We start from the raw sequence: 11,366 nt of genomic DNA on the forward strand, positions 1-11,366 counted from the left end.
TTTTACTCCTTTAATGACTTAAAACTTTTTGCCATTTCTCAGTGCAGATCATCTGATTGGGTTGAGCTCTGATTTCATCTGAGTGGTTCACCACTTAATTCAGTTGCCTTTCAAAGGAATTAAATAAAATCAAATCAGATTAGACAGACTTTAGGCAGTTTGTTTTGTATTTGATAAAGCCTGTTAAGCTTTTTTTTTTTAAAGTTGTTCACTGGCCCAATAATGCTAGTTAAAAATTTTACTTTTGATCAAAGCAATAGTCCAGCTTTCTTTCCTCTATTTTTACCTTCTTGTTTGTGAAAAAAAATAATAAAAGGAATTGATCCGAAATTAATTCCATGCAACTTTGCTTCATTAGATATGCATGTTTTATTATCTGGAAAAATGATCTTAACCTGCCCATATTGGATCCTATTCAGAACTGAATTAGATTGCACCATGTAAATGAAGTCTAATTTTTTTTACATGGTCACAAAATTTTAGGCTTTTCCACCAACAAAATGTACTTTAAACTCAACCTCATGATGTTAACTTCACCACTTCATAGTTTTTGTTTCGTATTGAAAATAATCAAATTACACTTGAATAAATATGGCCATTTCTATCAGCCAAGAGGAGATACCTGACTGAAATAAGTTTTAGGCAGCAGTGTTGCAAAACAGGAACTTTATTGTGTAAGATGCTTTGAACTAGAGAAAAATCAGTTCTTCCACATTTCTGCCTTGAACCAGAGATAACAGACATCATCTGACACAATGCCAAATCCAATGTTGACAAAAACTAAACCAAAAAAAAAGAAGAAAAAAAAACAAACAAAAAACACAAAAACCTAATTTAACATGTAATCAAATAGGGGAAAATATTGACACTGAATACAGAAGTGTGAATATAAACCATTTTTAAACTTCTTTATATCTATATTTGTCTTTACATTACATTACATCTACATAACTGACATATGAACAAAAACAGACTTCAGTGAAAGCCATAGCTCTGTATACCAGTGAAACATGATCTGCCCTTAATGTTTAAAGATAATTGCATGTATTTTATACAAAGTAGACTGTGACAACCCATGTGAGGGTAGTGCAATTTTGTCAGGCTCTGGAAAACTTATTTTCACATGGAGATATTGTTTTTCCTTGTATTTTTTTTTTTTAAATGACCAGTAGATCTTTACAGCAATATACAGGAGATCCAAAGCCAAGACCTTTTAGAAAAAAACAAACAAAAAAAAGACACATTTGAAATAAAACCCAAAGTGCTAAGAAGTAAGCTCATAGGTGCTACACAAATTGTAACTGCTTGATTACATCAGTTTGTTTTCAGTTACTCCTCTGCTTTGGTCACTGTTGTTTAGCGCAAAACAAAAATTCAAAAATAAATGTCCTCTAGTCGGTTGCCCCAAGAGCCCGCTAGCTCACCTCTTCCTTATATAGTTTCATTAAAAAAAAAAAAAACACAGTGAGCATTCTTGTAGATTTGTGCACACACTTGTAGAATTGACATTTACTTCACAAGACAAACACTTCTTAATGTATTCATCACTTCTAATGATCTTTATCAAACACAAACGGGGAAAAAATTACTTTTTTGACTTATTTAATGTACAAAAATGATTAATTAAAATTAGTCATATCAAAGAGGATCAGGATAATGTATTTAAAAATCACACAAAATATATATATATATATTTTTACAATAGATCAACCTCCAAAAGCACTGATATTTGTCTATTTCCTGATTTGAAATTGTATTTCTATGGCTCTCTGTCTCCCTTTTGCAAGGCTTTTAGTCAAACTGAAATGTATAAGAAAGTCGTGAGTGCTGACAAACATGTAAAAATATGTTTTTTGTAATAACAGACACTTGTTTGCATTGCAATGGATATGTCACCGTTATTTATATACATCTAACCCTAAAAACAAGCCGTGGGGACAAGGGGGCGGGGAGGGGGCATAAAGCTCGTCTCCAGACTTGCCACTACCTGAATACGAATGTAATACTGAACATTCGTAATAACTGTAAATCCACCTGAAACAAGAGGATTCAGTTAAAATCCTGATTGATCAACACGCTGGGATAAAAGCAGATTCTGGGTGAGCTACAGCCGAAAAGCCTGTGAACTAAACAGTGACCCAGTAGGATTGGCTTCAAAGAAAAGAACATATGGCTCTTAATAGAAGAGTACTGCTAATTGTTTGTGCATCTAAGTAAAGAGCTGAAAATCCATATGATGTTTCTACACAGGTTCATGTATAAACTCCACTTTTCCAGACTCAGTTTTGCAGCATTCCCAGTTCTTTCACTTTAAGTGAATAATTATTAATGTTTTGTATGAATTTAGGACTGATATTTCAACTATACAAAAGCCAACAACAGGAGGAGGAATACAAAGAAGAGAAATAGGACAAAAGGAAAGGAACAGAAGGAACAACAACGTTAAGGAACAGGACAGCCATAAAAATGAAAACATTTCTTTACGCATACTTCTTTCATGCTTGTCAAAACTCTATAGAAACCCTGAAAGCCAACATCTTAGTTAGAAAAACAAAGGGCAATAGAGCAGGAAGGTGAACAGTGTTGTGTTTAGACTCAGCAGAAGCAGTTGCAAACATGAACAGTAGATTTGGCCACAAAGCTGGTACGAATGCTTTATCCACATAAACGACCGCAGCAACATCTGAATCTGAAAAAAATAATCATCTTTTAAACAATTGATCCTAATTAGCTGGTGTTATCTGTGACACTGTAGATCGAGCACCCTGAAGCAAAGTTACAAACCACCACTGTACACATGACCCTTCACATCTGCAGGATATTAAAAGAAAACTGATTAAAAAAAAAAACTCGTAATATTTGGCACAAATAGGACAAAAATATCTGATGTAATGAGACATCGCCTGAGCAAGAATAAACTAATCATGTGGACTAGACTGCAGCTTCTTACGTTTCAAATGGATGGATTCTACAATTAATTAAAAGGCAGGTTTTATGTATAAAGTGTATATTTAGACGCACCATTCACTGTTTTTTCAACTTTTTTCAATAACATTTTATAAAATCAGAGCATGAGGGGAAAAGTAGCCCAAATATATTTTCTGTTACATTTCTATTAGAAATCCACCAATCAAAGATTTATGAAAAAAATAAACAGTTCAGATTGTATTACTACATAAAAACTGCATGTACTTCATGCATATTCTTGTGCTTAATAAAAATCTGATACTTGTTCCATTATACTTTAATATTGTAGATCCTTGCAGGTTCTATAGGATTCAAGTTTACCTGCTGTATTAAAGAACCTGCAGCACAACACCTAATGCGTTATCGTCCTTAGCACCCAAATATTAATTACTCCAAAATGGAATGGGGACGTAAGACCTCAAAGAAAACTGGAAGCTGCTACAGCCTGGAAAAAGCTTGATTGGTGATTTCAAGACGCTATCACCACCTTTAAATGACATGACTTTATTGACTTTCAAAATACCAGAAATGTCCAATTCAAAGAGAAATCAGAAGTTGAGCAAACTAAAGCCAGCCAAAACATGAAGGTAAAAAAAGAGATGCATATGCAAGCGATGGCTATAATTAGCATAAAAACTAAAAGGCACTAGTTTTCCCTCAGATACATCCTGTGTAAACATGTGTCAGGTTGAACTGACCCTGATGCCTGGTGTGAGCTCTGAATGCGTGATCAGCGATGTGTACCTGCATAAAAACACATGAAGAAGGATCCACAAGCTGCTTTGTTTTTCTATTCTTCCATTGGTCATATCTTTTTTTTTTGTCCTTGAGTCCAGAAGAAAAGTTAGATTATTTTGCAATGTGTCCCCTTCGTCTCCAGACCGTGACCAACACTCACAGAGCAGAGAAGCACAGCAGGCGAGCGGACTGACACCAGGCAGGCAGATCAGGCTGGCGAGCATCGGTGTGACGAAACGGTTTTAGTAATGCAGGCAGGAGAGAGTAAGAGGCCATAGGACATCTTTAGAAACATTAAATGTCTGAGGTCTGGAGGTGAGGATTGAGAAAAAAAACACAGACGTTCTAAAGAAACATTCTTATTGTTCTTGGTGTGCCAAGAGACTGAGCTACAGTCAGTGGTAGCAGGTTTGAGGCTATAGGTAATTTCTGATTTCAGGCTGACCAGACCAGGGTGGCAAAACCAAAACCAAAATCTGAACCAGACTTATAGGGGAAAGCAGAACTGGTGCAAGAGAGCCTGAAGCAGTGAGGCAGTTAAGGCATCGATTCACAGTTTAAGGCCGTCACTTCTGATGAAACAGCAAAGGCTTGACGCTCCCGTCTTTGAATTTTGGTATCTGGTTGGTGATGATCTCCGTCAGCATCTCTGGGAATTCCACGCTGAGAGTCTTATTCACAAAGGTGTAGAAACAGACCTGCAGGAGACCCTCCACCATCTGGAACGGGACACACACACACACCCGGTCTTTAATGAGAATCGTTCTGTGAAGCTGTTTTCTGTTCGCTGGATGCTTTTCAAAGAAAGTGTGCTGCGATGAACAGAATATCAGAGGAGCTACAAAGAGTTGGAAGAGATTTGAAGGGAACATGAACACTGCAAAAACAATCTTACCAAGTATTTTTTTCTAGTTTCAGTGCAAATATCTTAGTGAACTAGGAGATTGATGAAAAGAACTAGTTCCATTGGCAGATTTCTTTTTTACTTTTAACAAAAAAATTCAAGAATTTAATCAATTCAAAAAATTGAAAAAAAAATTACAAGAGAAAAATTCTTACATCTTGCTGAAAAGTTATTGGTAAGTTAGTTTTATCTTAATTAAAGTATACTGAGGTATTTGAAAAAGAAACTAAACCAAAATTAACTGATAAAATTTTGTGTTTTTGTAGTGAAACCACTCATTTATGAAAGGAAGTAGCAAGTCTGTGAATAATATGAATCAAAACTCAGCTTAAAGTAATTTTCTCCAAATGATTGAAATTTTCAGACACTCATGTTTTAGGACTTAAAACAAATTTTAATGTCAGATAAAGTGAGTAAAAGCAAAATCCAGTCAGATTTGTGTGAAGAATTAACATGGTGCCACATTGATTTCTATGTTTCATTCAAACGGGCTACCAGAGCAGATGGCCTGACTAATGAACAGCTGTAAGAGAAGAAGAAAAAGTCCCATTTCGCTGAGCAGATATGAGTGTTTGTGTAACAAACCTCCTGCATGGAGTCCAGTAGCTTAGTTAGCTGGTAGAATCGCTGCCAGTTCTGACTCGTGTTCTCCTCTCTCTTCACAATGGCTTTCCCTAGCTCCTTGATGTAAGTCATCCTGATCTCATCAAAAACCGCCTGGCTCTTTAGGCCTTCTTTTGGAACTGCACACATGGAAAACAGAGGCACACAGAAATGACTGTGGGTGTAGCTTAGATGGAAATAAATATAATTTTCAAAAATTGTCCCCAAGAATGGGGACAATATTTCTTTAGTCTTTTGTTTCCTTGTTGTTTTGTTTTGTCTGTTTTTTTTCACTCCCATTCAGATAATCCTGAGCTTGTGAGGAGCTGGAATAAAATCCAGAGTATTTTGTCACACCTTTTGTTCAAAGTGCAATTATATTCACATCTTGACAACCAACCAATTTTATTGACTTTAAACTGCAAAGGGAAAGAGAACAGTATATAAAGATTGTCCTTTAAGACTCAGGAAGGTTGAATACATATGCACACCACACTTTTTAGAGTTTTATATCTCAGAAAACATATTTACCATTTGCCTTCCACTTTATGAATATGGATTACTTTGGGGTGGTCTGCAACATCAAATTCCAACATATTCAAAACTGCACTTGTACTATTACAGAAAGTGTAAGAGTTCAATAGTTTTGTAGGGCTAAAATGCTTCTCTGGCTGAAGCTGATAAAACAAAAAATGCTTCCTGGGTTGCTTCAGTTTTGATAAATGTGCTCTCGAGTTATTTAATCAGCTCTTACCAAAGCTGTCCTGACCTGATACTTTCTCCTTCACTGTGGGGACCAGATGGAAATAGCTCTTAGGTACAAAAATGCAACCTGTGCTCACTATGGAAATGTAATCTCTCTGAAGAGCACACTTTTCCCTGAATGTCAAAGAAACAGCTAGAAAGAACAGTCTATTCCTCTGCAATTCACAGTTTGCAAAGGAAAGGGGAAGAGAACTGTCTTGGTGTTTAATAGTGTAAGAATAACCAAAAGAGACTGTGTGTCCAATTCTTTAACATTTTCTGTACAATAAAAAGGCTGAAAAGCATTTGCATTTTCCTCTGATGTAGTTAAGGTCATTCTTTTAATTTATAACAGTTTGGAAAGCAACTCAAATCCATTCAGACATGATTAAGACTACATGAATAAATCGCTGGTCAGCCACCAAAAATGGAACATTCGAATCTGGGAAATGAGACTTTCTTGTAATGAGTCTCCTCTCATTATTTTGACAATTTCTGACAATTACATAAGTCAGAAAGCAGCATATAACTAATTTCCTCAGAAAAGAAACAAAATTACGTCCATCTTGACAACCTGTATTCTTCAAGTCAAAACAAGGAAATTGGGTTTCTTTCAGGAAATTGCTTTTGAAAAACTAATGACAAAATGCTGATTTTAATATTTAGCATTGTCAAAGATCATGTAAGAAAAAATGAAATGTTATTATAAAGATTCTTATGAAATAATTTTATGAGCTTGATGCTTAAAATGAAAGCAAAGCTACAATTCCTGCTTATTTTTAAAAAACAAAAATACAAGAAACCTTGAAATGAACAGCCAAAGGGAAAAAACATCCCTTCAGTACTTTCAACAAGGAGATAAAAAAAAAAAAATCATGATTAAACCAACCAATCACAAATAATCGATTTCTGATGCAGTTTTCAATTTTTGGATGAAAATTAGAAAACTGTCCAGATTTAAGATTTACTGACCAATTCTAACAATTTTCTTTTGCTAGAATATCAAAATTTAGTTTCTCAGAAAAACACAAAAAAAATTCAGAATATTTCATAATCCTCTCCCAGATTCACCAGTGGGATTCATTCTAATATTCTTAAGGTCAGTCCATGTTGCTTCTGCACTTTTTCCATCTACTAAACTTTCCGGTAATAAGCTTAGGCAAAGCAATCTGTAAAGACTCAGCTTCCCACATCTATATCTTCTTTATTAGATTCATTTGGTAATAAAATCTGCTGGAAAACACTCCGTAAAACCCGATAGATAATGAGTTCTAACACATCACTAAGGTTCATCAATAAGATTCTTTATAAAAAATAAGGAACCTTTATTGATACATTCTTTCCCTTAATTTTTATATTTAATTAGAATTTTTCACAATAGAACATCATTAAGCAGTCAAATAAAAAAAAAAACATTCTGTTGAAATCTTTTAATAGAATGCTAAGAGGTGTTTTATTACCTGTACTCAGCAGTAACAGGACCTTCATGCAGAGGTACTCATCATAGGACACCTGCAGTCGGACAAACTCATTGCAAATCTTCAGCATCTGCTCACACTGCTCACCCATTAAAGGCAGCTTCATGCGCTCTCTGGAACAGGACAGGGTGCACAACAAACAGACGGAAGAAATTTTTGTTTGATTCAACATCAATTTTTTGATTCTGTAATTATTTTCTTTTAATTAAAAGTGATACAATACTGCAAAAAACATCAAAAAAATAAAAACAAGAATATACATTTTTAAATCATACTTTCATTCTTAAATGCAACAAACAATAACGTATCATCAACAATTGAAATGGCACTGGCTGTGACTCACTCAACTAAAGCTTGTTCTTTCACTGCTCAGTACATTTTAAATCTTAATAGAAAGTGATGCTTTTATCGAGCAAAAGAAAAGCAGCTATGAGGGTTCAGATGCTCATCTAGTGCAATCCCTTACAAAACATTTCAAAACACCATTGTTCAGGAGAATGAAAATGAGACATGGATTTTGAATCTTTTTTATAAAATCAATTATTTTTTTAAAATAAAATTACATGGGGGCATGTATTTAACCACCTTTTGCTGCAATAACAGCTGCAAGTACTATAAGAAATGTCTCAACCAGCTTTACACATCTAGATGATGAAACATTAATCAGTTTTCTTGTCTGAGTGTCTGAACATCAGATTTTTCAACCCTGCAACAGATAATTAGATTAATAAATCTATCTGATAATGTGTTGCTGATGAAAGACTTAAAAGTATTCAGATGTCTGGTACGTACTCATTTATGACGAGATCTGGAGCAAAACAGAGCATTTTGCCGTTACATTGCTCAAAGGACCTCCAGCCGAGGCTGAAGGACATGAGGAAAAGCCAGGAGCACTGCAGCAACGTCATCTGATCATCGAGGTGCAGGTTACGGAAGCCTGAGAGGGACACATAAACTCTGTTAAATATACAGGCACGAAAATGACACAACCAGATAAAGTGAATCCTAACATAAAATTTAACATTTTCATTTTCTTTTAGAATATCTGCCTAAATTTTTTGGAGGGGTTAGATTGCAACTTTCCCATAAGGTTTTACTGAAACAATTATTGTTCTCTTTAAAATAAATTAAGGTTAAGATTATGTTAGCATGATGTCATCCTGTATGTTAAATGCATGACATACCAAGTGTACATTTTCCATAGGTAACTATGATATGAACTTTGTCAATATCAAAAGACACATTTAAAAAATATATCATTTTTAGAATAATATTCTTTTGATAATCATAAATGCCCAGCCACTAACAAGTAAGTATACAGTGATGGTGAAAATTGTTTTGAAACTAAAAATTTACCAATCATGGCTTTAAAAAACAATATTTAATATTTCAGAAAATTAGCAGTCCACAGAATAAACTGAAACTAAATTGCATACATTTGTGGAGTGAACTGCTGTAACTGCATTTCCTCAGTTGCAGTGATAGCAACCTCATATAATTTGTCTCATATAAAGTCTTCCCTTTAGGATGATGGTTTGTGGGTAATGTGGTTTTGAGTTGTTTCAGGATGTTGTCTGTAGTTTACGCGGTTCAACAATTGTGTAAAATTTAGAATTTTTATGAGAGCTTATTGTATGCTTTCAATGCTCTCTCTCTCTCTCTATATATATATATATATATATAGATGGATTTGTAAAGGGAGGGAGCCAGAAACAGACTGTTGCATTTTGGTGGCGCTACATCTGGAAAATTCTCATTTATCAAGCTGTAATACTCCTTGATAAATTGCTTTCAATTAATACTGAAAGCAATGTTCATTGTTGAATTTTTCTAGTAGAAAGTTTTTTTTTTCTGGTTTTATGTCACATACATAAAACCAGATGTCTTCATGAATTTCTGAAATTCTCACTGTGTTCTCAAACACCAAAAACGAAGCTTTAAAACACCCCATTTATGATCATTTAAAGAGGAATTCACCTTGATCATTATCAAAGTTATCTGAGTTCTGACATGAGCCACAATTACTCCACGCTCTCATTCAGCTGCTGGAAACCACACATTTTATCACAAGGTAGTTGAGCATCTGTCTCTACTGCAGGGTAGAGGCATAAAAACCAGTCCTCTACTTACAATCTAACCAATTAAAGTAGCTCAACCACGACGTGCCTTCTGTATTTAATCAGATACAAGCAGCCTCGGCTTTGCATTACGAACTCTTGAATTTCAGAAACGGTAGATTTTCAAACCTGAAAAAATGTCATCTTTTACTGAGACATCTGGAGAGTCGTTTAAAGGTTAACCAACTACTAAAAAAGGTAAAGATCAAAACCACACTTAAGGGTGAAGAAGATTTTGCTACCTGGCAGCGACTTGGCCCATTTGACGGCAGAGATGACCTGCTGGCCTCCCAGTCTGTTGAGGGTGCTCATGAGACGAGATGAGCTGTCCGGCAGCGTGCTGTCGTAGCCTGAGTAGATGATCTCGGGCTCGATGGCCTTCAGGACGGACAGCATGGTGGGCACGAGCTGTGGCATGCTTCTGGGTACGATGGGCATGGGCAGGCTGCTGGCAGGTTCTGAGGGCCTGGATGGAGTTTGCACTTTAATCTTGTTAAGCTTCTTGTTTTTCCTCGCTGAGGGGACAAGGTTGTCAAAAAATTTGAATTTATTAACATATATAACATATATTAACATATATCTATTACAAAATTATTATTGTTAGAAGTATGAATTTTATGTGATAAACAGAGAAATGCCAAAAAAATAAACAGAGCAAATTTAAATGAAAAACAATAAATATTCAAAATGTCAGTGTTCTTCTTAAGCCTTCATTTTTTTATTTGTTCTTCTTAGCCATCATTTGATCCAGGTGCATTAAACCAGAGAGGGAACCAAAACATCTCGAGGTCCGACTTTGGGCACCACTGTTTCAGAGAAACGGAGGTTCTCAAGGGGAGTCTAGCTAAGGGTTACGTTCCCATTTAAAACTTTTACATGAACAATTTCTCCTTAAAACTTCAACACTAATTCCACTTTTGCATTAGAATTTAACTTGATAAATATGTTGTTCTGGTCTGTTGGGGAATATATAGCAAAATGGAGAATGTTAAGCATAAATTACCAGAAAAACATGAAAAAATGATATAGAACGAAAACAAACTTGACAATAAAGAAAAAAACAAATATTTCTTTTCTTTTTATGTCCAGAGCAACCAGGTGAAGAGCTAAACTGCTGATGCAGATTAACTGATTTACCACTGAGAAAACATTCAACACTCCCCTATGGTCATATGATATGGATTATGACCAAAAGAACAAGATCTTGAACACAAACAGTTAAAATCAGCTTTTCAGAACTGTCAGGTCTATTTCTGAGCCTCTCTATGAGCTGCACAGAAAAGTCCTTGAAGGCTGGACTTTAAGTTTTAGATGCGCCCTGAGTCAAATTCTCAGTCGCCAAGTGCTTTAAAGACCTGTTAACAAATTAATAATTTATTGATAATATTTGGGTGCTGCTGCAGTTTTAACATGGCAATAAATATTTTGAGCATGACCATGCTAATATTACAATCAAATGAGTCACTGTTTGTTCTTCAGGAGAAAATAAACAGCAGGAGAAAATTCCGTGGACATCTTGTAAGTAATCCACATATTATAAAATGGGATACAATCTTGAATAAAACCTATATTTAAATCTCTGCTTAGCCTGAATTAATTAATTTAACACTGACTTAGCACTTTTGTCAGCCTTTGGCCCCAGATTAATGCAGATTTATGTATTTAAAAGTAAGAAGGAAGAGCATATCGGGTCAGGAACGGCACTTCAGCTACTTTCCAACCCTTAAGGTATGCACTGTTATAAAGATCAACAAAACTCTAATATCCTGGTTTTTCTGACTTCCTCTCCATTACTGCACTAGTTTTTGCTCACAC

General features: G+C 35.1%; 1 protein-coding gene across 3 annotated transcripts in view; it reads right to left on the bottom strand.

Annotated features, from left to right (window-relative positions):
• Positions 1-649: 649 nt before the first annotated feature.
• Positions 650-11,366, bottom strand: part of LOC129373595 (glucocorticoid receptor-like) — a 58,853-nt gene continuing 48,136 nt past the window's right edge. For all 3 annotated transcript variants that reach the window (XM_055051608.1, XM_055051609.1, XM_055051607.1), the window contains 5 exons: positions 9,794-10,066; positions 8,227-8,371; positions 7,417-7,547; positions 5,195-5,352; positions 650-4,424 (listed from right to left, as the gene is read on the bottom strand). In XM_055051608.1, coding sequence (XP_054907583.1) covers positions 4,272-4,424; positions 5,195-5,352; positions 7,417-7,547; positions 8,227-8,371; positions 9,794-10,066 — 860 coding nt within the window. In that variant the 3' untranslated portion in view covers positions 650-4,271. The remainder of the gene's footprint in view (positions 4,425-5,194; positions 5,353-7,416; positions 7,548-8,226; positions 8,372-9,793; positions 10,067-11,366) is intronic.

Source organism: Poeciliopsis prolifica, unplaced genomic scaffold (assembly GCF_027474105.1).
Source record: "Poeciliopsis prolifica strain line A6 unplaced genomic scaffold, Auburn_PproV2 SCAFFOLD033, whole genome shotgun sequence".
Classification (NCBI taxonomy): Eukaryota; Metazoa; Chordata; class Actinopteri; order Cyprinodontiformes; family Poeciliidae; genus Poeciliopsis; species Poeciliopsis prolifica.